Below are 26,569 nucleotides of genomic sequence, written 5' to 3' on the forward strand. Positions count from 1 at the left end.
TTTCCATGATGCTTTTCCATGATGTTTTTTTTCTATTCTTTTTCCTCAGAAGCATGACCCGATAAAGTTAGGGATGTTATCGTTAGCGTTATGTATTACACTTCCTCATCTCCATGTACCTGTGTCATGGGTCAAATACTGAAATCAAATTCTTACAGGGCCTTCTCCTAAAGCTTTTGCTTTGAAACCATCTTTTTCATGTGTCTATAAACTGGCAGAGCTGCACAGGCTTACTTTATGTACAGTATACAGCACGTACGCACACACCTCTGTCTTTGCAGGTTATGTGGAAGAGGTCTCAGGGGCTTAACGAGTTTAGACTTCTCTGTCAAATGCTGCGTTAATGGCATGGTATTTGAGCAACGGCCAAAGCTGTTAGTTCCTTCTCCCCTTGGCATCCCTTCCTCTTGTCTGCAGACAAGAAAGTTTCACTCCCTGAGGGAGAAGGCACCCAGCATCGTTCCTCATCAGGTAGCAGGACCTTGCCGGAGGCCGTCTTCGTGTGACCCAGATCTGTGCCGAGGGATGCGATCGACTCAGGCCAGAAGTATTTGTTCCCAAACCACCTTTGACAATTTATATCTGGTCTGGGACCTGCTGCACCTGCCTTGTAGGGGATGGTCGGTTCTTTGCCCTCCTGTATCTCAGCCAAGAATTGGAAAGGGAGGGATCTCGGCTACTTCACGAGGACCCTGCGGACGCTTGCTGGTAGCAGCACGTGCTGCCGGGGTGCTCTGGTCAAAGTCATTCTCTGCTTTTTTCTTTTTTCTTTTTCAGTTTTGGCTTTTGTTGCACACCCATTTCCCTTCATTTCTTTGCTGTACCGAGGATCACTCGGTTTCTGCGTGTCCTCTTTCTCCCCTTCCAGGGAGTGCTGTCAGGCTGCGGCAGGGCTGGCATAAAGCAGCAGTGCTAAGAGATGTTATTTACGGAGACCGTGTGAGCCTAGCCGCTCCCTGTCTTCCCCTCCCCTTCTGCTCCCTCAAAACATCAGCCTGAATATTAGGCCTTCTTCCGGCTCCTACCGCCCACACGTCGCCCCGCCGGGGCCGGGGCTCGAACTCGCGCACAGCCCGCTCCGACTCGCTCGGACGTGCGCGCCGCCACGCGCTACCCGCCACGCGCCACGCGCCGGGGCGGGGCGGGGCGGGGCGGGGCGGACCCCGGCGCTCCCGGCGCCTGCGCGCCACGGCCGGGCGGAAGTGTCGTAGGGGCGCGCGTGCAGCATGGCGGCCGCGCGCTGCTTGCTGCTGTGCGGGCGCTGGCGGCCGGCGCTGCTGGGGCCCGGGCGGCGGCGCCTCGCGGCAGCCGCCTTCCATGCGGCCTCCCGCGGGGCACCGCCGGGCTCCGCGCCGCCGGGCTCCGCGCCGCCTCCCCTCGCCACCTTCGGCGCCGGCCCGCGGCGGCATCTGCGGGGCCCCGGCAGCTTGGCGGGGGGCGACGGGCTGGAGGGCGGCGGCGCGGAGGACGGTGGCGGCGGCGGGGCGGACGGCGGTGGCGGCGGCGGCCCGGTCATGACGGCGCTCACGCCGCTGCTCGTCCCGGAGCACTTCCCCAACGTGCCGCTCATCGCCGTGACGCGCAACCCCGTCTTCCCGCGCTTCATCAAGATCATCGAGGTGAGCGGCGGGCCGGGGCCTGGCGGCGGGGCAGCGCGGGGGCGGCGGGGCAGCGCGGCGGCCGGGGGGGGGGGCTGGGGGAGGGGGGCTGGCACGCGGGGAGCGGCGTTGCGGGGCCGCTGGGGGCCTCGCGGCTGGTTTGGCAGCTGATCACCGAGCGGGGCTGTGCCTGGCCCTGGCCGTTAGCCGTTAAACTGAAGAGTGCCGTGAGCTTGTCTCCTGACTCCAGGTAATGCTAGGGGTGTTTGTCTTGTCAAAGCCTTATTCTTCATCTTTACGGTGTTTTTTTGTTTGTTTTGTTGTTGTTGCTATTTTTATGTTCTTTTTTGTTTGTTTGTTTTAACACAAAGCACTCGAGAAGATAGCAGGATGTGTCGCGCTTCAGGACGTTCCGCTGCTTAGCGTAGCGCTTCTAACTGTATAGCCTGAGTCTTGGAATATTGTTTTCCCTCGGGATAGCTATGAGCTTCAGGATTCATCAGGATTGCATCAGTCTCTAGCAACGCTTTCGTCAGGCAAGGGCTGTGATCCGTGCTGGGACGCTTTGAGAGTTCACTGTGCTTTGCGCGTTCCTTTGCTCAAGGTTAAGCACATGTGTCCCTGAATTAGCTTTGTGGGCTTGCGTCGTAGTGTCAAGAAGAGCGATCTCTGTGAAGGCAGAAATATGTGAGCTGCAGGGTGGAGGCACGTGTTCAGTTTATAGAAACTCTGCTCTTGAGGAAAGGGTGCTTAGACAGACTTGGGATGGTAATCTTAAAGTTTCAAAGCAAGATCTCTCCCCTCTGTACCCCTGCATTTCATTTGGAGAGACATAAATTTGAACTTTGTGTGACTTGAGCTCGCAGGACAGAAATGCTCCCCCCTAGTCTTTGTCTAGCAAGGAAGACCAATACTTGGCTTTTTTTGTGTGGGTATATTCAGTTCTGCTTTTTTGGGTGGGCATGTCAGATTTTGAACCTTGTGTCTTTAGTGCAGACTTACTACTTGAACAGCTTTAGGCTTTGATTGGAGAAATTAGTGCCACCATTGGGGTCTGTAGTACATAAGAGGAGGAGAGGAACTGATTAGGAGAGTCAGGCCTTACATCAAAATGTCAGTGTTCTGGTCCAGGATGCTTAGTAAAAAAATATATATATATATAGGACTGAATAAGATGCAATAAAACATGAAGCTTATATTAACTGTGTATTTGTGGTTATGTGTTTCTTAGAACTAATGCGGATATGGGGGTATGGCATTTTCTGAGAATCAATAAAATGTACTGATAACAAGAATCCTTTGCATTTTCTGATGTGTTATTTACTCCTTAGTGCTAAAGCCATAAAGTGTAGAACTCCCACTCTGATGGAGTTTGGAGTTGAGCAGTGTGGAAACTTGTTAAATGTGCTTCCTTTGGACAATGTCTTCACCCTTCTGCCCCAGGCCTTGTTTCTTCTGTAGAAGCTTTCCTTCCTCTGCCCCTGCCATCCTGAGCGGTACAGCTCATGTCCATCACTTTGAAGGACACTCAGGATTGGGAGCGTGTAACAGCAGAATTCACAAGGAGATATTTTCTCAGTCACTGATGTCTCGACCAGCTGGGATACCAATTGCAGTGGTGCTGGGATATCTGCCAGGGCCAAATTTGTGGCATCTGCAGAGCAGAAGGGAATAAGAAGGCAAAGCAGGAAGAAATACTGGCTGGGACTCTAAGCAGGGACTAGGATGGGCTGGTGGGTGTAGGAGAGGTTTGAGCAGAGGGGGCTTTGGATAAGAGGATTTGAAGAAGGACAGGGTGGGCAGACTTTGGGTGGTTGGTGGGGGAGGCTACACTAGCTACCCAGCAGGAGTGGAGAGGTGGGACACAAGTGTGGAAGGGGAGGGGGACATCATCACATGGAGCAGGAATCTGGGTTAATACTGCCCTTTTCAAGGAAACACGTTGCCTCCTACCTCATGACTTGGTACAGGACCTGTCATGATGCTTGTAAACTACATTTTATGAAAAGTGCCTAAAGTTAACAGGTAGAAAAATGTCTTGGATCTTGATCTGACTTGTAGAGTTTTTTTGGCTTTGTGATGTTATATAAAAATCTACAGACCTTCAACAGTGATATTATTAGTAATTCTTACAAAGTGTCATTCAAGTGACTGGAAGGTTCTTGCTCATAAGATTCATGCAGATTAGGGCCCAATTTCTTCCTCTGCCCTCAAGCTGTAGTTTTCAGGGAGATCTGCCAATTTTCTACAGTATGAAAAGGACAAACATCTTTGCATAATATTAATTTCTGGATTTTTAAAAAAAAAAATTTTTTTTGCTAATGTTGCTTCAGTCCTGGCTGTGGTATCTTTTGAGTGAAACAAGTCTGATTAACGCTACCATGATATGTGTATCTAGAAGGAGGTGAACTGGAAGAGTGAGGTTTTAAATTTTCTGTGTATGCAAAGCCAAAAACTGCACCATAATGTTTTATATCCTACTTGCTTATTTTGAGAAAGGTAATTTGTCTTAAATACTCAGTTTCATATTTCTCTAATATTTTTCCCATTCTGTACCCTAATGAGAGCAAGACTAGAATGAACCCAGGTTAGCTCCCATAATTCAGTCATAGAGTTCCCGCAGAAGTGTGGCTGTAGACAATGCGAGTGTGAAGTTTTTGAAAATCCACCTCTGACTTTGAACTTATTGTTGTCCTAGGTAAAAAATAAGAAGCTGGTTGAGCTGTTGAGGAGGAAAGTTCGTCTTGCCCAGCCTTATGCTGGTGTCTTTCTTAAAAAGGATGATAAGTAAGTTGTCTCCTAATATTTTTCAATATAAGGTCTTTCCATGACTAGGCTGAATTTACACTAAAAGCTGTGATTTGAAATTCTCTGCCTTAGACAGTAATACAGAAATTGTGTATAGGCAGGGTTCAGACCATCCTCTCACTTTGACAGCTTTTGTTCCTACCACAAGCACTGCTAGGGGCTTAAGTCTTGCTGCAGGAAAGCCTGTTGTTATTTGGGAGGGGGATGAAGCATCCAGATGGTTGAGTGACTCGGAAACAGGCCATGTGATGGTAACAGGGGGGATTAAAGTGAATGTCTTTGCTCCTTAAGCCAGTCTAAAATTTTGCAGCCAGTGATTGTTTCTTCTTTTTTCAATCGTACCTTCTTTCTCAAGAACATCTTTCTTGGTATTCTGAATATCCTCCTTTCTGAATATCTACTCTAATTCTTCTCTCGATAGCAATGAATCTGATGTGGTGGAGAATCTGAATGAAATCTACCAGATGGGGACTTTTGTGCAAATCCATGAAATGCAGGACCTTGGAGACAAGTTGCGTATGATAGTCATGGGGCACCGAAGGTAATTACCCGTACTTCAGATGCATCTCATCACGCTTCTTTATAAACACTTATAAATGCCTTTATCATCTTCACCACCTGCATGCAGTTTCACAAGCAAAATGAAGCTGTGTGGTGCTGTCTCTCCTGTACTGCGCAGCAAAACTTACCTTTTTTTTACTACAATGTATTTTGATTGGTGCCCTGCTGCTCCAGCCCCAATACTGCGCATGCAAAAGTTGTTAGTGGCAGACAGTCAGTGTAGTTGAGGTCTTACTATTTTATATGTGGTCCCCTGCAAGAGATAAGAGCTTTATCCTGCAAGTAATGGCAATTAGCCCGTGATGCGGGCATCTGCTACAACACAAGATTTTTTTGGACTCTGAATTGGCAGCCTGGACAGATAGCTTAATTAAAGGCTATTGCAGTTCCTGGGTGTTTGTCTAGTACTTGACTTTAGTGAAGGAACCTTTTAAGCCAATGGAGAGGGCAAGATTTTGAACCCTTTCTAGGGATCTGTGGGTCATAAGCGGTACTGAAAATGCCTGACATGAAGTTGTGTACACAACAGCCAAAATTCAGAAAGGTTTAAAAACGGTAACACGGAGATTAACTCTTTGGAAGGTGATTATGCCATGTTATCTAACCTATCGCTTTTAGGGATTAATGCTCAGTTAATTGTTGTGGGACATTTTGTGGGTTTGATCTCTTTCAACAATAATGCAAGAAATCTCTTTGCATAATTGACTGAAAAAAATTCAAATGTGTAGGTATAGAATGACTTCAAGGTCCTTTATCCATGTAGTGTGTAATATTTAGTATTACAGTAAATAACGCGGCAGATGTGGCGAAAGGAGAGAAATCGATCACTGAGAATCAGGAAAACTAAGGAAGCAGAACAGCGCGTCTAGAATGAAGGAGAAACAGTGAACTTCCTTTTCAGCAAGGACACGATAGACAAGAGGGTGTGAATCCGGATCAGAATTGTTGATTCATGTAGCTGGAGAAACTGTCTGCCCGAGCAGACATGCTAACACTGATGCTTATTAATTGTTCTGTGCGTGTTCTGCAACTTGTCACTGGGAATTCATATAGTCTGTGACACTGAGCTTTGTGTGTGTGTTCACCAACAAATCAGATTTATGATGTTTTCTTTAAATCATTAGAAATCTGATTTTTGTGGTACCACAATTGGTTTAAGCTAACACAGCTTTGGGAAAAGGTGCTGTCAGCTGCCCTTGGCCACTCATTTGCATCCCAGCTTTCTTCCTCCTTTTCAGTGTCAATGCAGGTGTTTATGGAGCTGCATGATGGATCAGTGTGGGAACTGATGTGGGTTACAAATATTTAAGACACGCAAATGGCTTTGTCCTGCCTGAGTAGCTGATCATAGCAGTCTCTTATAGTGTCCTTATCTGCAATCATCAAGACTACCTGACAGACAAAAATGGAGTGTTACTTAAACTGTAGAGTTGTACTGGAACCTGGTAAGGTGAAACAAAAATTCTTCATCTTGAAAAGATGAACACAGATAAGTTTTGTGGTACTTTTAGCTGGAAATAAAACTCTTCCCTCCCGTCAGTAGAAGTTAAAAAAAGACTAAATCTTCCATGTGTTTTATTGTAATCCTGGAGATATACTCTTACCTGTGTGAATGTCTTTAATCAGAGCTTGAGGGAGCAAATGGAAATGATACGATCAGAAACAGAAGATGAGTTTTAGAAGCAGAGGATTTTAGTTGTAATGGTCTAAGAATACAAGCAAGGTCAACTTAGTAATATATTTATTAGATTAGTGTTACTGTTGGAAGAAAGACAAGCTTTAGAACACTGTCAGTCACAAGTGAGCTTAAAAACTTAGGTGAGGGACTGAATTTGAATCCAAGCATTTTCAGGAGGAGCCCAAAAGAATTTTGAGCTGATACTCAATCCCTTTGTACGTGTCCCACATCGGACATGAAATTATCAGGAACATGGTGAGGATACACTGAGGAGTAAAAGATATTCCGAGACTCCAGTGCCATATCCAGTACTGAAAGAACCTTTCGGGGTTCATTTGAATTATCTCAGTGCAGAGGGAATACTAGGAGGTGTCTCTGCTCAAGCATGTTTTAACATGCCCATTCCTTTGACTCTCCACTTAATGTCACCAAACAGAATCTAAATACGTATCAGTTTGGCACCTTGGGAGCAGCTAAGTATAGTCTGTCCCTCTTCTTCCAAGTAGGATCAAATAGGCCTCCCACGGATTTTTCCAGCTTTCTGATTTCATTGGAGAAACCTAACTTGATAAACAAAAGCTATAGAGCAGAGACATAAGGAGGCTAATTCAGTGGTCAGTTAACTTTTGGGTTTTTATGCTGTAACTTACTCATTCTAGATTTATGTAATAAATCCCATCAGTATCTACTGCTTGATTATTGCTGTTTTACTAAGTTGAGCCTTATTTTGACAAAAATTACTAAAAGCTAAATCTAGTCAAAATACATAAAATCATCTGTCATTTTTGTTGACATTTGGTATTTTAGTTAATCAAAATACAACTTAGACTCTTTTCATGCTTGAGAGCTGAAGTCAGGTATAGCAGAGGAGAATTGATTGTAGCTGGTTTCTCTTGGCTTTCAGGATTCGAATAAACAAGCAACTAGAGGTTGAGCCTGAGGAGTCTGAGAACAAACAGAAAATTAGAAGGAAACAGAAGCGCTCTAAGAAAGAGGCTGAAGAAGAGCCTGGAGCAAAGGACCAAGCTGTGGAAGTGATACTAGAGCCTGTGGCTCCTTCCTCGCAGGAAATTCTCATGGTGGAAGTAGAGAATGTGGTTCATGAAGATTTTCAGATCACAGAAGAGGTTAAAGTAAGTAAATTAATCATCCAAGCCAGGACCTGTCCTGTGGAGTAGCATCTATATTTCTTGCTTAAAAGGAAGAGTTCTAAAATCAAGCTCAAATTTCAGGCTTCAGACAATCTGCTTCACGTAACCCCCTTGTGCAGTGATTGTGAGAAAATAATGACTTTTCATTACGGCATTCAATTCCTTAGAATTAGTCACTTCAAAAAATTGATGAATGCAGAGATTGGGCTATGCTTATAGCTGTGTAATATCCTCTATCCAACTGAGCCTTTGCTCTGAGGTGGCTTGAGTGGTCCATCTGATCATATCTTCTGTCTAAGAAGCGGTTAAGCTTTGTGCGTGTAGGAAGCCGCTCTGTAGCCCTTCTTGCGTTGGTTCTCCTCCCAGGTGCAAAGGAGGAGTAACTGCCCCAACACCAAGCACCATTACAGCATGCCTTCGGAAATGGGTGGCCAGGGGCTGTATTTCTGGGCTGCCATGGTGGGGAGGTTTGTACTCAGGCCTTGTCCTTTTCCAGCCTTTTGTTGATTAAAACCTTGTTGTGTTAATAGGCACTTACTGCAGAAATTGTCAAAACAATCCGGGACATCATTGCCTTGAACCCCTTGTACAGGTATGTGTCTTCCATGCTGCCTGGCTTTGGGAATGATACTTTGTCAGTCACACTGGAGTAGCCTGAGATTTTCTTTTCCACCTGTCCTTTTGCTGTAACTAAGAAAAGGCACTTGCTTAATTTTTGCCTAGAATTTTGTTTTAGGATACAAGTTTTATCATCCTCTGTTAGAAATGGAGAGGAAACTTTGAAAACCTGATATGAAAACTTTGATATGAGATAGACAGCATCTGTGGCAGATGGTCTGGGTAAAAATGTACCTCACTGCAATTAAGTATCATCATCTGATCTATGTGATACGAGCATGGTAAGAGGCTCAGCATACTGAGACACACAAATCTTACGTAGGTGTTAGGAGAACACTTCCATATATTTGGGTTTATTTATCACTGATCATTCCCTTTAATTATCGAGCATTTTATGGATTTGTTACTGAGCACTGTCTGAGTCAAATTTAAAATATGAAATTGTTTTGTTATGAAATGGAGCTGTGTTTCATTCCTTCACCCTGTCATAACAAGTTAAATAGCTCTATAAGAATACCTTCTTATGAATGTAGCAATTCACTGTTTATTAATCTTTTAGGATTTTATTACCACTTTTTTTTTCTTCAGAGAGTCGGTACTTCAGATGATGCAGGCTGGACAACGTGTAGTAGATAATCCTATCTACTTGAGTGACATGGGTGCAGCATTAACAGGGGCAGAGTCACAAGAACTTCAAGACATCTTGGAAGAAACCAGTGTAAGATGAAGCTTTGAACTAAAGCTATACTAGCTGAATTAGAAGCATATCTGTCATATATCACGGCTTCTCTAGCAGCCTCAGTATAGAGGAGACCTTAGTACTACATTTGATGATAAATTAATATCAGTGACTAGATTCCAGTTGAAGGATGTATTAAGTAATTAATAACTTGCCTCCAGGGAAAGGCTGGATGCTCTGCATCTTTGGTGGCAAACAGTTGTCTTTCCCTGTTTGGTTCCATATTGCTAAACTACTACACTGTTCGTCTTTCTACATCTGGATGCTGAAGCGTTAGAGAAAGTTTCTCGCAGCAAGAGCAACTTCCCAGGCAGCCTGTAGGAGCTTTTTATTTTGGATGATAACCTTTTGTGAGAAAGGCTAACAAGAGTACCGTGTCTGAAAACTTATTTTGTGTATTTTTTTTCCAGATTCCCAAACGGCTTTACAAGGCCCTTTCCCTCCTGAAGAAGGAATATGAGCTGAGCAAACTTCAGCAGCGTCTTGGAAGGGAGGTGAGTCTTTGAGTAGCACAGGCATTGCATGTATTTATACCATGTCCATTGTAATACTTAGTTTTGCCAATGAAGAATTATAAAGCAAGACAGTGGTATGTGCTCTAAAGGGAGAATATTATTTTAGACATAATATTTGATACTCTTCTTCCATTAGAAACATGTTTGTAAAAGTAACGAGGTAAGGCTACAGCATCAGCTGCTGAAGTATGTGGAAGTTGTAGTTTCGTGCAAGTGGGCAAATCCTAGAGGACTGCAGTCTAGCATGCATCTATTTAAAAATGTGCTGCATTGTGGTATGTAATTGCAGTGTTATTTTAAAATACCCCCTGCTAACCACTGTGAACTGCAGTAATTCCTGACTGTTGTAGGTTTTAGTCAGATTACAATAACTGCATCAAAATTTCAATGTCACTATGAGCATATGCAATTTGGAAATAACTGAGACACGGTAAGATGACGCTTAGCAATGGTACAAATAGAGTCATTTTTTAGACTAGAACGTGCTGCAAATGAAGATTTCCAAGTTGCATTTTCAGTTCCTGAGAAGATCCAAACTGAGAAGTGTTTGGAAGCATTTGGTGTTTGAGGTGTAGTATCTGGAACAGAATAGATACCATATTTGTTGCTGTGTCTAGGTGGAGGAAAAGATCAAGCAGACTCATCGCAAGTATCTTCTCCAAGAGCAACTGAAGATCATTAAGAAAGAGCTAGGTCTGGAAAAAGAGGACAAGGATGCTATAGAAGAGAAATTCCGTGAGCGACTAAAGGAGCTGGTAGTGCCAAAGCATGTTATGGATGTGATTGATGAAGAGTTGAACAAGCTGAGTTTGCTGGATAATCACTCCTCAGAATTCAAGTGAGTGCATTGCTATATCCTCTGCTGTTAAGAATAGCTGGGAGAATGAGAAAAATCTACACAAAGCTGTGACGCCCATACATTAAGAGTTTCTTATCTCTTTCTGCCATAATGTTTTTCCTTGAATGTAGCATATGATCACATCCTTGTTGGTTTTTGAACATTTTAACTCTTTTCTTGCAGCTGAAAGCTGTGGTTAGGTACTGTGCAGTTCTTCCCTGCTCATGAAACATGCCATGATTGTTTCAGTCCTTAATTGGCTCTTCTCTCTTGTTCTTAACTGTTTTCATGAGAAGTGAGAGAAGAGAAGCTAGTTGCTAACACGTGACTTTGCCTAAGCTACGTGGACATCTCGCTTTGAGAAAAATCTTGATAGTCATATGCCAGAGGTAGGGGGGAAGGATCCCAGAGCATGCAACATATTGCAGCCTAAATCAGCTGATCATCACGGCACGCTGAAGCCTCCTTGGGGAAACAAAGTTTTTTTTTTTATATTTTTTATTTTTAAGTTTCATGGCCCAATCCAAACACTCAACAGTAGCACAGAGCTTGCAAGCAATCCTGCTTAGCTTCACACAGGAACAAGCCCAACACAAAAAATCATAGAGGAAATATGTCTGCAGAAGTCTAAGTTTTTGCAGGGTATGTTGGAGCTGCATTTTTTTCCCCCAAAAGTTAAAAGTATTTTCATGGCAAAAATAAAAACTTACCACAGGCATAAAGACTCTGCTCTGACTAATTTCAAATTTCCTCTTGTGAAGAGCAGTAGGGATAGTATACAATGGGGGAAAAAAATCTGTGTTTAACACTTTCCTTTTCACCAAAACAGGTGGGGTAGATTTTTTGATACATTTAAAAAAAAATTTATTTTCTATAATTTAAACAAGTCTGGGGTTTTTTTTGTTTTGTTTTCTTTTGTCATTGTTAAAATAGTAGTGCGGAAGTTACGGCAAAGTTGCAAGATATTTTCAAGTGCCTCCTAGTAGGAAGCAGCAGACATTCTTGATAGCTGGCGATACCAGACAGTGCTGATGGTGTTTATCTATTCAAGTCTAATTCCAGCATTGCTGTGCACACAGTAGGCGAAAAACTGGTCTTGCGTTCCAAGCTTCCTTGCTTCAGTACAGGCTGCTTTAATCTGTGCTGCAAATCTAGCTACGTGATCTGAAAACAAGGAAGTGCTGCTACACGGGGATGAACTTCAGTTATCAGGAGGCAAAGGAGTAGCGAGTAGGACTGACACTTGTTTCTTCCTACCACTCGCTGAGGGTGGGGTTCTACTCTTACTGCTGCCCCTTTCTGTGAAAGTTCAGCCTGGCATGTTTTACCCTCCCTAGTTTCCAGCAAAATCTCTGAAAACAGTTCTTGTGGGAAGGGGCAAGGAAATGAAGACCATAATCAAAGGTTAGCAATGACTGCCCAGATAATGATGGTCTTTGCTCTGTCTCCCTTCCATGAGTACAGTTTATATCCCACTGGTTTTGGATGAGGTGGTTTTTTTTAAGGCAGTGGAGGAAGCAGTGGCCTGGTTGTTGTCAAATCACTCTCATTTGCGTATTTTTGTTAGTGTTACACGGAACTACTTGGACTGGCTGACATCCATCCCGTGGGGTAAGTGCAGCGAGGAGAACCTGGAGCTGACCCGAGCCCAGGCAGTTCTGGAGGAGGATCATTATGGAATGGATGATGTAAAGAAGCGAATCCTGGTAAGGCAGGAATGGGCAGAGCACCCCCCTTCTTACCCTGTTTGGCATCAGGCAGTTGGGCGGTTTCAAGCTTGTGGCTCTCCATTGGGTTTGTATTAATTCATGGATCAAGCAGGAAGCCAAAGCCATAGGAATATTTTTGTGATCAATTAATGTGTTTAACTGCCAATGCAATCCCAGTCCTGGCAGGATTTGTATCATTTTGGGAGGGAAGGTAGGTGCAGATACTGACCCTGTGTTAAGGAAACAAATCGCAGTAAGAGTTTAGCAATTTGGTGAAGCAGTTGAGTTTAGCTGGCCTTCAACTTGACCTACGTGCCATTTCCCTTAAAAGAATGTTATGGCAGTTTCTCTTACTGTTCCCACATGCTGTATCTGTGCAGAGTTATCCCCTAGTGTTATCTGGGGGATAACACTGATGAGAGCTTAGGCTGCCTCAGTAATCACTGTACAGAGAAACAGAGGTCAGACAGGCACCTCCTAAACAACAGTAAGATATTGATATGCATAATGGATAGTAAACTTAAACATACTGGAATTTTTCTTTTGTTGAATTATTTTGTTCATGAAATGTGTCTTCTCTCTGACACCCAAAGGGGGATTTGACCAGCAGTGCCAAAAGCTTGTGACTCAGTCCTGCTGTCTAATTTAATATTTTGAATGATTTACAATAAGCCTGTTGCACACTAGCAAGCAGGTAATCCCTTTTGAATATCATGTTGCTTGTCAGCACTATTCATGCTGATTAGGCCCAACCATTATACAGAAATGGACTGAGTTGCATCATGCAGGTCTGCAGCTTTGATTACGGATGTGGCTAATTCCATGCAGTGGAGATTTCCTCAGCTGTGGCAGTACAAGCAAGGCTGACAATTTTAAGGTGCTTAAGGCTCAAACCTGTGTAGATACTTTTAATTAGATAAGTGCTATTATCTTTATATAGTCTTGCTTTGGAGTCCGATAGCTGTAGGTGGAAAATACCTAGGCACAAATACATGCTTGCTGAATTACCGGCTTCTTAGAGCACAACTGCATTTCTTTGCCCATGCACACAATGATCCCTCTGCTGTAAGGGTATGAGCAAATGAGGTGTCAGTTCTGAATTGTGATCTTTTGATTTCTCAGCTGCTGAGTGTTGTTTGAGGGCTGCCAAACATAGTATTGTGACAAGATAAGAGTTTAACCTAGTGAAGAAGTGGTGCAACAGGAGAGGTTTGCATGTAGCTTGAGAGAATCAGGAGAGCTAGGAAGGCTGGGAGAGGGACTACAGCTCTGTCTTCTCACTTCATCCAAAACAGCAAGGGGAGAGAGACACAGACAGCTCCCACCAGTTACATCAGTACAGAGCAAAGGATCTAGGGACAACCAAGTGTGTAAATAACCAGAAGTAGTGCACTTGTCCTTGCTTAGCTTCTCCCCAACTTCTTTGAGGAGCAATTTTGTGTGATGCTTGTTTTGTAAGCGTCACCTGACCTGATAACAAGTATGCTTTGATGTTGCTGGAGTTGCCCTCTGCTCAGTTCCGGTGCTCCTGTTCTGCAGGAATTTATAGCAGTCAGCCAGCTGCGAGGATCCACCCAAGGGAAGATTCTTTGTTTTTATGGACCCCCTGGGGTTGGCAAGACCAGCATTGCCCGCTCCATTGCCAGAGCCCTGAATAGAGAGTACTTCCGCTTCAGTGTTGGAGGGATGACTGATGTGGCAGAAATAAAAGGACACAGGTCAGTGTAACTTGAGCAGTTTCTCTTTCCAGCAATTTTTACTAATGTTGTCAAAATAAGAACCTAACTGAAGTTGAACAACGTGCGTAATTCAATGTCAGCTCTGCCAACTCTCGCTGCCAGGAGTTGGGGTATAGGAAGAGGTGAAAATGATGGCAAAGGGAGGAGTTTCACATAATCATGTTGACATCTCTGAGTGCATCATACTCCCTGCTGCTTGTGTACGCTTATGGGAGATCTTAAAGCTGTGTAAGCTACCAAAAACATTGAACTTTGCAAAATGCTAATTCACGTCTGTCTATAAATGCCAGTACTAGAGAATGATGATAGTTTGAACAAGGTCATTCAGATGTATTCATGTGTAATTCAGAGCTGGTCTCCGAACCAGGAGGGGAAGTGCTGCATGACAAAAACTTCAGAGTAAGAACGTTCAAGGGACTAATAAGAAGCAGCAAATACAAAAATCGGTAAATCAGGCCCTGCCAGGGATTTGTTTTCCTTCCACATACATCTTAAAACAAAACTAGTAATGCTCTCACACTAGTAAGAAGAGTTGCTGTTTTGCAGCGTGAATTGAACTTGTGAGGCTCTGCCCCATATGATACAGAAGCAAGGAGAGACATTTTAAATACTGTCCAGGATGTTCTCTGCTCTGTGCTGAGTGCGTGGCTTTGTCTCCTGCCAGTCACGCCAGGAGGCCTGAGTTCATTCAGTTACGTTCTTGCTCTGCATCTGCCTGCTCCTGGACACTAGCTGCCTCTGGCGAAAGATTGTTTTGCTGTAACCAGTATATTCCTTTAGTATGTTTTTTGGTTCACGCTGATTTTTTTTTCCCCTTTTTCTGCCTACCAACTGATGGAATGAAACATTCTCTCTTTTAGCCTTTCTTTACCCCAAAAGAACAAATAACTATTCATCACTCTGTTCTCAGCGCTAACTCTTGCTTCCCTCTCATTTAAAAGGAGTTGAAACTAAAGCTAAAAACTGCAGTTCAGGAGTATTATGTGAAAATTTAAATCTAATCTCTGCTAGAAAGAAACTTGATGGGTCTTGGTGCCTTGGTATGGTAATGGAGAGTTTGATAGATGTAAAAGAAATCTTGACTAGCTTCCCAGCAGGATATACCTATTTCATCAGTACATGTTATGTTGTGTGATGTGTGCTGTATTTTACAACTCTTCCCTAAATACAGTTTCTGATAAAACAGGAGGACATATGTTGGAGCAATGCCAGGAAAAATCATCCAGTGTCTGAAGAAGACTAAGACAGAGAACCCACTTATACTGATTGATGAGGTGATATATCTTGTCTTCTAGATTTTGCTCTTAAAAGCATAGGTATCAATTCTTGGCCCTGATAGGAGAGGTGCAGCTGTAATGTTCCTAAAAGTCCCACGTTTTGTTGACTTTAAAATGAGGATGAGCTCTGAAGGTCTTTGGGCAACAGTGACACCATAGACCTTTGTCGTCTTTTCCTATAACAGATTTCTATTTTTATATTTCATTTGTGTCCTTCCTATTAAATTTTGGCTGTTTGGATCATGTGGATCCTAATAGTGCTGACTGCGTATCCAAAGGCCAGCTATTGTGCACCCTAGGTGTGGACACTATTGTGCGCAAAAACACTATTGTCCATGTGATTATTAGAAATAGTCTCATGCCAGGTCTAAAGCAAGGCTGTAAGGAATAAGGTGCTTACAGTCTATTTCGAATCCGATTTGAGAATAAATAAGAGACGGGGCTACTAACCTATTGCTTTTGTGGAAAAGCAAATAAGGACAGAATATAAGAGCGGGTGATCACTCGGGTCAGACCAAAGGTCCGTCTAACCCACTGTATGCAGTGTCTGAAAATGACCAACAGCAAGTGCCTTGGGAAGGGTATGGGAGCAAGAAATGGGGCGATGATTTGCAAGGTAATGAAACATGTAGCTCATGGCACTGTTATTTCAGTGGTGTTGGTGAGGGGCCTTATATTTGCTGTAGTAGCACATTGCATTATATTAGTCCAGTAAACTCCACTCTTTTTGGGGGGAGAAGTGATGGAGAGTGACCTGTTGTAAGCTGTCCTCTTTCCTAGGACATGGACACAACTGAAAGCAATCAAGGCCACTGGCTGAGCTGTGATGAATGGCTGTGTGTAGGCACTTTGCACTTCGGGCAGTGAGGAGAGCATCTTAGCTTAAATATTATGGAAATGATGCAAGTTAGTACCCTGTAGTCCTCCCACTGTGGGATAGGTATTCTGGTCAGTGACCATAGCTCAGCTTGGCAAGCAGTAGCCCACTAATCCGCAGTAACTCGCTTGCTTTTGATTTTGTGCACACTCCCTGAGACATCATTGTGTTTCTCTACAACATTATAATCCTGTGTCTTGTCAGATGTCACGTGCTCATGCTATGGGATAGCAGGGATTTGGCTGAATGTAGTGGCTATTTATGAACAAACGTGAAGATTTTGAAATAAAATCTTAAAAATCTTTGCATGAATCTTTGCATCATGGTGAGAAATTTCTCATAACATCTAAAATCTGTCTTCCATAGGTGGATAAAATAGGAAGGGGGTATCAAGGAGATCCATCCTCAGCCCTTCTAGAGTTGCTGGACCCAGAACAGAACTCTAACTTCTTGGATCATTACCTTGATGTTCCTGTGGATTTATCAAAGGTATTTCTCTCTTCTGCAGAGGTTATGGAGCTAGAATGTATCAATGTGTATCAGTGTAGAAATTTCCTCTCCATCAAAAGATGCTGAAGTTTTAGTCAGAGTTGGACAAATGGGACTGAGAAACTGGTGGTGTGGGGCAGATCTCAGAAGGAGTTTGCTTAAACCCAAGTGTCTATACATACTGAACATAATCACTAACATATGTCCTATAGCCTTGACTCCCTGCAGAACTAGGGACATAGACACATGCTCTCAGCTAGAAAAGGCACGAGTTTGTTTTACATGATGATGGTCAGAGCTTGTATGAAGTGAGGTGACTTCATGCTGCTGTCAATCTTTTTAATCAGGATGTCTTTAGCCACTGTTGTGCTTTCTGTGCAGCTTCCATTAATTGCAGAATTGATGGATTAGCAATATTTGTACATAATTTGGTTGCTCTGTGCTAACTTAGAAATAACTTGAAAGTGATATCTAGATCTCACCAACTGCAAAGGCAAATAGTTTCCTGGTTCATGTCAGACCATTCAGATTTCCCAATTTGTGCTGTGTGTATTCCTAAACATTTGTTTTGGAGGTAGGAAACATCTTACTACATAGTTCTCAAATCCAAAGCTTTTCTTACGATTAAAAACTAGACTCCACAGATGAGCTTGCTCCAACCCCTCAGACAGAGAAACCCAGAACTGAGGCAATATTGCATGGAGTGACAGGTTAATGAAAATGCCTAATAGGATCTTGTTATGCTTCCAGGTACTCTTTATTTGTACTGCTAATGTAACAGAAACCATTCCAGAGCCACTGCGAGATAGAATGGAAGTGATCAATGTATCGGGATATGTAGCAGAAGAGAAACTTGCAATTGCAGAGGTAAGAGAAACTGCTTCACTGATGCTCTGTGAACTACATCTAATAAAATGTTCTTAGCAGCTTCAGATTTACATATTTACACCCAATCCTGCCAACAAATATTAGGCATGTGGTATTTTGGACAGAGCTCCCTTGATTTGAACACCCAATTAAGACAATCCCAGCGCTCCCTAATGGACAGGGTGTGGACTCCAGAAAGCTGCACTGAATTATGCAAGAATGAAGCTGAGCGAATTGGAACAATCAGGCTGTTGTTACAAATACTAATGGAAAGATGTGGTGGACAATTTCTTTCAGAGGTACTTGGTCCCTCAAGCACGAGTTCTGTGTGGCTTGGATGAAAACAAAGCCAAAATCACATCAGATGTCCTGACTGTTCTCATCAAGCAGTACTGCAGAGAGAGTGGGGTGAGGAATCTGCAGAAACAAGTAGAGAAGGTGAGGGAACATTGTGTGTAACAGCAACCTCTGTGCTTCAGCCTTCTCAGCTTTTTCTGCAGAAACTAATTACTGTCTCACTCAGGTACTGAGGAAATCTGCCTATAAAATTGTGAGTGGAGAAGCAGAGATGGTCCAAGTAACACCTGAAAACCTGCAGGACTTTGTAGGAAAGCCCATCTTCACTGTGGATAGAATGTATGAAACCACTCCTCCAGGTGTGGTGATGGGTCTGGCCTGGACAGCTATGGGTAAGACACTATGACTTTTGGGTGCATATTGTGCTTCCAGGAGAAATTTTTTCCCTTCTCCTACATTAAAGTGAAGCTGCTGGTTCCAAAAAGTACTAGCTGGAAAACCAAAATGTGTGTCTATATTTCCATATGTAGCATGGTAGTGCAGAAACTGAATTTTCTCTACTGAGCCCGTTGAAGTTCTTTTGCTAGCATTAGAAGAAGTAACTTCTGTGGCCTTTTAGATCCTGACTTCTTCCCTGAAGAAGGGACCCTCTTTCCTTTCCTCAGCCCTGGCTCACTTTGCCTTCAGGCAAGCATGTTGTCTTATGCTCCATACCAGATATGAACTGCATCCATTATGGACTGTAATGACTAAAAGCATAAACCTTTTTAGCAAGGAGAAATCCTGTCTGCTTCCTAAAAGCAGGAGGTGCTGTACTGACTTACGCTCAGTCTAATTGATTTTTGGGTAGAATTAAAATTCTGAAAGTAGTTAAGAGGAAAATGAGCGGTATAGTGGAGAAGGTAGACAGATATTTGAGCCTGGAAAGCAGAACTGCCCAGAAGTGTTTGGATAGCATGAGCTCTTTGAGAGATGCTGTCAGTAGTAACAAGTTTCAAAGGTCCTGATGACTTAGACAAGTCAGTAGTTAATCCAAATGCTTCCTTGGCTTTTATGAGAAGCAGCCTGTTGCCAGCCAACCTCATCTTGTTCCTTTTTCGGCTATGAAGAGCCTGAAATCATTACAAGAACTGCTAATTTCCACTGAATAGTAGATGCAGGTGAACTAGTGGAGTGATGTCCAAAGAAACAGCTAAATGGAAACTGTAAATACAGTGTTGTTGAAATTTCTAGCTAACCTTTCGGAAGGGATTTGGAGAGCTGCTTTCAACTGCTCTTTACCCAAGAGCTGGTGTCTCATTGGAGGGCCCTGGATCCAAAGTACTGACACTGCTGCTCCATCACCAGAACCCTCTGCTTAGATTTTCCTTGAACTTTTCTCAGGTTGTTGTTTTTCTTTTCTTTCTTAGGAGGTTCCACTCTGTTTGTTGAAACATCTCTGAGGCGACCCCAAAACAAGGAGGATAAGGATGGATCCCTCGAAATAACAGGGCAGCTGGGAGATGTGATGAAAGAGAGTGCCAAAATAGCTTACACATTTGCAAGAGCCTTTTTGATGCAGAAGGAACCCAGCAATGACTTTCTGCTGTCTTCCCATATCCACTTGCATGTGCCAGAGGTAAAGTGATGCAGAACTCGCAAAGCGTGTGTGGCAGCTAGGTTGGCCTGTTTCTCTAGATGTTAAGCAGGAAAGCACTTCATTTGTCCTTGCTTTGTGCAGAATGCCCTCTTTTAGCAATAACGCCAAGAAAAGAAGGCATTTTCTTCAGGATCCTGTGGAAGCTTTGTTACAAGTTGTTTCCATTCCTTTCTGTTGTGTGTGATGAGAATACAGGAGACTTGATAATGTAGTGAGAAATCCCAGACTTTCATTGTAGGTGTTGACCCTGTTGTGCAGATCAGGAAACCCTGGCATAGGGATAAGCAGTTTTGGATAAAAGTTCATCTGTGACTATGAGGAAACCAAACTTTAGTTCTCTATGTTACCAGACATTCAGAAAGGCTTCAGTCATTTACATATACTTGAATATATTACTCTGTGCTGTAATTCCCAGTCTGTATAAGGGCAATGATTGTGTTCTTCCAGTGTTTAGGACTGTGAGAGTAAATATATGCCACACTCAGAGGGGCTCGTATTCTGTGGCAACAGGCTCTGGGCAGGTACTTTAGTGAAGACAGAGTTCTACAACTACTGTACCTAAACTCAGCTTCCAAACTATTGCATTCTTTAACCTAGTCCAGAGTTTCCTTATTGCAGCTTACTCTGTGTCCTTTGCCAAATTCCAAGAACTTCGTTGTTTTTTGAGTATTGATCTCCTGGAGGATCACACAGCAGTGGTGCAATCTCTACCTCTACTCCCTCTCAAGCATTTGTTTCTTCAGCCCTCACCTCAAAGATCTGTTTGTTCTCAGATAAATCCAGACTGTCACTGGTTTAGGCCTGGATTTTGGGGGGCCTTCTAAACTCAGTCTTTTCTGCCTTTAATGATTGATTTTTTTTTTCAGTATTGTCCTCCACTATTTTGTGATTCTTGATGCTCTTGTCCCTTGTGATACTGATGTGTTACAGAGCTCTTCAAAGAAGGCAGTTGATACTTCATTCCAGCCTCTCCTTTGAATAAGTCAAAGGCAATGTTGTTGGGTGGGGTTTTTAGTTTATTTTTATTTTAACAGGGAGCAACCCCAAAGGATGGACCAAGTGCAGGATGTACTATAGTAACAGCTTTGCTATCGCTGGCCATGAATTGCCCAGTGAGACAGAATGTGGCCATGACTGGAGAGGTGTCATTAACTGGAAAAATCCTTCCTGTTGGTGGAATAAAGGAGAAAACTATTGCGGTAAGAGCTTGCTCTTGTCTCTGTGCATTGGCTGTGGAGGAGAGCTGCGGCTTAGTCTCACTGGTGACAGGGACAACCAGAGCGATTCCTCCTCTAGTGGAAGGAGAGGCGGTAATTCAATATATGCTATGGAGAAGTCTGCCAGGTTGAACATGGGAATCTTGCCTGTATCTGCAGCTGTGAGGAGAAGTGACTTCAGGCTTCATTCCAGGGGTGTCTATGTTGAACTAGTTAGTTACTAGACTAGTGAAATTAAGGGTGGAAGGGAACATCAGGTTGTATAAGCTGTCTTCTGTATCAGAGTGTGGTGGGTATGGTCCAATAGTACGTGCTGGAATAAAGCACCTGTTTAAGAAGGGCATCAGGTTTGGATTTGAAGGTTTCATAAGGTATCATCTTTAAGGCTCTGTTCCCTAGTTCTGACTTGAATTCTTCCAGCTTAAAATTTCATGCAGATACTCTTACTTTTCTGTTTAGTTGGAAGGAACTTACTTTCAGTACCTGGCATTTCCTCCCTGTGAAGGTTCTTTGTACATCATAATCGAGTCACTTCTTAATTCTCTTTTATCTTAATAAGCTGTACAGACCGAGTTCTCTGAGGCATTCTCCCAAGCCCTGGATTTATAATGGCGTTTGGTTTTTGGTTACAACCCTTTGCAGTTTTCAGCATTCTGTTTCAAGTACTGAATTTCTCACAGTCCTGTAGAAGGGATGCTGTGTCATGCATACTGGTATGGTGGACTGGTCTGATAAGCTATTGCTAATTCTTCCCAAAGTCCCACTAAAATACCTTCCACTTCAGCTGTCCCTGCAGCTGAGAAGGGGAGACTGGAGAGTGTGTGTTTTGAAGGCTTGGGGAGACCTATATTATCCTTCCTCAGCACAGCTTCTATAAGTAATGTCCTTATGGCTCTGAAGAACAGAGTAAAGCCAAATTATGCTTCTAAATAAATACATTTTCTTGTTCTCTTTCTGGACTCTTAAAACGAGAGAGTCTGTTTATAGTAGACTAATGAATTTCTAGGACTGAACACAGACTGTTTAACTTTGTTTCCCATAGGCGAAGAGAGCAGGTGTTACCTGTATCATTTTGCCATCAGAGAATAAAAAGGATTATTATGACCTTGCTGGATTCATTACAGAAGGACTAGAAGTGCATTTTGTTGAACACTACAAAGAGGTGTTTGATATAGCATTTTCAAAACTGGATTTTGCTGGAGGATGACCGTCAACAACCTAATGACTGAAAATGGTCTGTCCCTTAATGCTCTGCCTCGGCCCAGAAATGGAGTGATGTGAGGACAATTGTGAATGGGACATAGAGCTATTGCTGCTGCGCAGCCACTGAAATGAATTATGGCTTTGGTAGAGTGAAGTATTTCTCACTGTTTAATATGGAATTATGACAAGTGAAGTATTTCCAATAAAATGAAATTCTGAAGTTTTACCTAAGGAATTTGCATGTTACCAACTACTAGCAGTAGAGCTAGTCTGATACTTTAAGTCTAATACTTAAAACTTAAAGTCTAATACTAATACTTAAAGAATGTTTTTCAGTTATTTCACTGTAAATCCAAGTACCTGCTTATGGAAACACTAACTAGTAATGGAGCTGGGGCTGTGCTTCATGTGCTAGGCTGGAGCACATTCAGCTGCAGGGGGACACGGTTCTCTTCTTCCAGAATGTATCACAGGTCAGTGTCCTCAGGAACAACTCTAAGCGGCAAGAGAGCGCAAACCTAGACAAAAGAACAAAAGGGCTCAGCAGCAGCAGTTAGTCTATGGTGCAGTGAAATACTCTACTGCTACAGCAGTTGTATTTTGTACCGAGTGAAACAAGTAGGTCAGGAATCAAATGTGCTAGAGTAGCTGTTGTGCATCAATAAATGGAGTCTTGGTCTAGTGAACTTGAGTGCTTAGTACTTACAGCTAACACTAGAAAAACTGGGTTTAAACAGGCACTCTCCCCTTTTGAATGAGTCCTATATGAAGCATTGGAAATGTATTCCCCTCTGCTGGAAGAACAGCAGTTGTCCTCTCAGCTAGGCAGTGCTTAGTGGGGGGAAAAAGAATTATCCTGCTGAAATTCAGGGAGCTGTTAGTGGCAATAGTTCTCTCCCTTGATTTGATAACATAGTGGAGAAAGTAGGGTGTAAATGGAGGGTACAACGGGGAACAGGTCAAGTGCTAAGGAAAGGAGTGCAAAGCTGTTATTTTCAAGAGTAGTTTTTGTCTATTGACTTCTCTCAGTATTTGGATTTGGAGACAGACTGGCTGGGTGTTGTTCACACAGAACATCTCCAGCTGCAGCTAAACTAGAGGGAGCAGCACAGGAAGTGGTTTTAGTTACTGGAAGCAAGCTGTGAATGAGAAGGAAGGAAACCAAACCTCAGGGAAAGAGGAGAGAGATGAAAGCTATGCAAGATGTAATGAGAGGAAGAAGGAAAGAGTAAAAAGTGAGGTTACCTGTAACACCTCTTTACCCAAACCTGCACCCCCAGGAGCACCCTATTTCCTACAGACTAAAAGAAATGTACTGGTAGCAGCCCCTACACTGTTTTTGTGAGAAAGGACTTTATTCAGTTACAGACTGTACAGCTCAATCCTTCTTTGCAGCAGCTTTCCTCATGGCTGCCAGGACATTACTGAGTTCTTCTCGCTTTCTCTTGGCCCGAATATGAGTGCCAACCTGCAGAGAAGAGAGCAGTGCAGTCAGCATCCATTCCAGGAGAGAACACCTTGCCTTGCATGCTTCCAGCATTCAGTGAAAGATGCCCTGCTCAAAAACAGGCAGGATAGTAGAGTTCTAATACTATGGATGTGAACACTGTCAACATCTCAGTATCTATTATTCCTACTCATTTTTTGTTTTTGTTTTCTTCTTCTTTGGGGGGGGGGGGCAGGGGGAAGAAGGGGCAGGCAGAGACAACTCACTCAGCTATCAGGGCTACCTTCCCTGGTGAAACCCTGGTGTTTCAAGTCAGTTGGTTAATGATATCCCACCTCTATCAGTGCTGATCTTGTATTTCCTGCACCAGATTTGCAAATAATACAAAAATAGCAATGCAGATTCTGGATCACTGTAGCTTAGGGCCTTGCCAGCAAAGTACACACAAGTCCATCTCCCTCTCCCCACCCAAGGAGCTCTCCCTCCACTCCCTCAGGTCACACCAGTAATTGTCCAAACCACTGAAAAGCAAGCAAATTAACTAGAAAGTGAAGTTTCCTTAAGGAAGGGCAGAAAACAGGTTAACCAGAAGAGTTTTTAGCATCTTCACCTACCCGTTTCTTTATGAACTTCAGAGCACGTTTGTCTTTGGAAACTTTCAGCAACTCCATAGCACGTCTTTCATAGGGTGCAAAGCCACAGACTTCCCTGATCATGTCTCGCACAAACTTAGTGTGTTTGGTCAGGCGCTAAGGGAAGGGAAAAGAGAAAAGATTCAGGTCACAAAGAACTTCAGTGCTAATTTAGCCAGCTCTCAATCGAAGTAGCTATAAGTCACATAGCATTTGGGTCCCTATTTAAAAACAGCATTTGCCTAAAAGCTAGACTTGGGCTGCAAAAGCCATCCCTTGTCAAGTACTAGAATCACTGCATCCCTTTCACATGCTCTGCAAGCTTTAGAGCAACTAAACATGACTGTTCACCAGCACCTCTAGCACAGCCATGTAGGAAAAAGGTGTTACTGTTTGTTCTTCAAGTACGACACTAACCAGACAGCAGTGATACACTTCACCAAAAGACACAAGTGCTTGATTTATACTCAAAAGCTTCCACTTGTACTTTAGTCACCTGCAAGCAACCAATTTCGTTAATCATGTCTAGACATCAGAGGTGATACCCAGAGCTTTTAGGAAAAAAAGTTTCTTCATCAAACTGAGGAGTTCAGATGTCCTGTTCAGCAGCATTTCACATACACAAACAAATCCAACATCACACAAGCGACTTTGAAAAGCACATAGGCAGCCAGTATGTGTATAATTATCTGTACTTAGATGCAATTAAGGAATTAGAAATAAAAGCAAGTAAAAGAAAGGAGAAACAAAAACAAAACACATCTTTCTGAAGGACTGGATTGCAAGAGGCTGTGGCAAACTCTGGGCTAAGACCCCAGAATTTACATGCTGTTAGCGTGTCTCAGAGGAGTCAAGTCCCATAGTAAGAGCTAAGCAGAACAGTGATCCAGGTGAGGCATGCTAGTCTCATGCATTTTAGTATCCGGTGTTTTTCATGCTTTAGAGACCAATATTTTTTTAGAAACCTATTTTTTAGGACCATAAGAAATCCAGACTGTGTGTTATTATGCATCTCAATTAAATGTTTTTAATTTAATCACAGCATTTATAATGGGATAAAAGTTGCAAGCTAAACTAATATCTCATGTTAACACACATTCACTGAACCCTGATAACTCCCTATATTTGCTATTATCGGGCAAACTGCATGGGGCATAACTGTTGCCATTACCAACAAAAGCAACCGAGAAAGGACTTCAGAAGTCATCCAGTATATTTCCTGTTTCATTGGTAACTCCATTTAAGCCACATATCTGTCTCACTTTTTCATTACAGATTGCTCCCTTGGTAATTCTCCTGTGCCCAGCTATTCAGCTCCACACCTACATTTACAAATTTAAAACCTGCCATGATTTAAGGCCCTCCCCCCCACATCTAACAAAACTAGCTTCCCCAACCCTTTAAAAAGTTATGTTTTCCTGCATATTTTCTGTTGGTCCCAATCTTCATTGCAGCTCAGTGCCAGACAGCACTGTGCTCAGACCATGGGTGGAGAAAGCATTCATAGCATATATTTTTTCTGCAGTCCAGCCAAAGATTCCATTCCTACTCTGACTGCTGCTGTAGACAGTCATCCACCTTGCATTCAGGCAGCTGTGTCTCCCATTAAGTGCTAGGATTAGACTTCAAGGTATCCCGCAAGTGTCCACGACCCTTCCCAGCTCCACGCTGCCTGCAGGCTTATTAAAGCCACACTATTACGGGATAGCGCACGGTGTCAGACCTTCGCTGTCCCTCCTCGGCAGTCGGGAGAGAACTGAAGAGTATCACCATCCTGCTGGAAGGCTGCAATGCTGCACCTTGTCTCCCTGAGCACACTCCTGAGCCGTTACAAACTGCAGCTAATTCCTTTCCCTTCATGCGTTCTTCCTGCCACTTACGGGAAACAGGAAAGCGAGCAGAGAAAAAGGCTCTTTTCTTGCGGAACCAGGCCGTTGCGTGCCCCATTTTACGCCGGCCGAGGAACAAGGGGCAAAAGCGGCAGGTCCGAGCCTGGACCCCGTTCTACCACAGGCTTTTTACAGGTCAAAAGCCCTCAGAGCCGCAGCTTCCCGAAGCGACAGCGCCGGGTTGCACCTCGCTCCCCGCCCGCAGCCCCGCGGCTCCCCCGCGCCGGGCGCCCCTCAGGGGCCGGGCCGGCCCCACACTCACCCCGCGGCGGCGGCACTGCCGGGGCTTCGACACGTTCTTCGTCACCTTGTGGCCCTTGTTGAGGCCCACGGCCATGGGGTAGCGGATCGCCATGCCTGCGGGGACAGAGCAGTCAGCGCCCGCAGCCCCGGCCCCCGCCCCGCGCCACGGATGGGCGCGGATCCCGCCGGCCCCGGGCCTCACCTGCAGCTCCGCTAATGGCGGCGGCGCCGGAAGAGGGAAGTTCGCCCGGGGAACGCCGGGACAGCACTTCCCCCAGCCCGCCGGAAATGACGCAAACACAAGCCGCCCGGGTGGGGACGGACTCTCTAGCTCACGCAATGACCATGGAGGCGGGGGCGGTCCCATCCCTTTTACCGCCGCGGCGCCTTCAGCCCCTGAGCGCTCCTTGCCTCTCCTGCTCCAGGGATCCTCTCTGCTTCCTGACGAAAGCTTCCCTGGGAAAGCCATCAGCGAGGGCGGGGAAAGGGCGGGATCAAGCCGGTGTGAGGAGGAACACATGGGAAAACAGGGGGATTA

At 43.9% G+C, this 26,569-nt stretch overlaps 2 protein-coding genes across 3 annotated transcripts; one reads left to right on the forward strand and one right to left on the reverse strand.

Moving 5' to 3' along the window:
* Positions 1–1,226: 1,226 nt before the first annotated feature.
* LONP1 (lon peptidase 1, mitochondrial) lies at positions 1,227–22,046 on the forward strand. 2 transcript variants are annotated; one of them, XM_067313033.1, is made up of 18 exons: positions 1,227–1,619; positions 4,297–4,385; positions 4,828–4,947; positions 7,550–7,778; positions 8,327–8,388; positions 9,003–9,132; positions 9,564–9,647; positions 10,286–10,506; positions 12,074–12,212; positions 13,755–13,933; positions 15,141–15,228; positions 16,475–16,597; positions 17,348–17,464; positions 17,762–17,902; positions 17,988–18,153; positions 19,171–19,379; positions 20,435–20,599; positions 21,660–22,046. In XM_067313033.1, exons 1-18 carry the CDS (start codon positions 1,227–1,229, stop codon positions 21,822–21,824), a joined length of 2,820 nt encoding a protein of 939 aa, XP_067169134.1. In that variant the 3' UTR covers positions 21,825–22,046. The 2 variants fall into 2 exon arrangements, with proteins under 2 accessions (XP_067169134.1, XP_067169135.1); XM_067313034.1 differs by lacking the exon at positions 4,297–4,385 and having other exon boundaries at positions 1,537–1,619.
* A 1,108-nt stretch (positions 22,047–23,154) lies between these two features.
* RPL36 (ribosomal protein L36) lies at positions 23,155–26,334 on the reverse strand. The gene is made up of 4 exons (XM_067312934.1): positions 26,234–26,334; positions 26,051–26,145; positions 23,882–24,016; positions 23,155–23,288 (listed from the first exon to the last, which is right to left on the reverse strand). The coding sequence occupies exons 2-4, from the start codon at positions 26,141–26,143 to the stop codon at positions 23,199–23,201; spliced, it is 318 nt and encodes a 105-aa protein (XP_067169035.1). The 5' UTR covers positions 26,144–26,145; positions 26,234–26,334; the 3' UTR covers positions 23,155–23,198.
* Between the last annotated feature and the right edge of the window lie 235 nt (positions 26,335–26,569).

Source organism: Apteryx mantelli, chromosome 30, assembly GCF_036417845.1.
Source record: "Apteryx mantelli isolate bAptMan1 chromosome 30, bAptMan1.hap1, whole genome shotgun sequence".
Taxonomy (NCBI): domain Eukaryota; kingdom Metazoa; phylum Chordata; class Aves; order Apterygiformes; family Apterygidae; genus Apteryx; species Apteryx mantelli.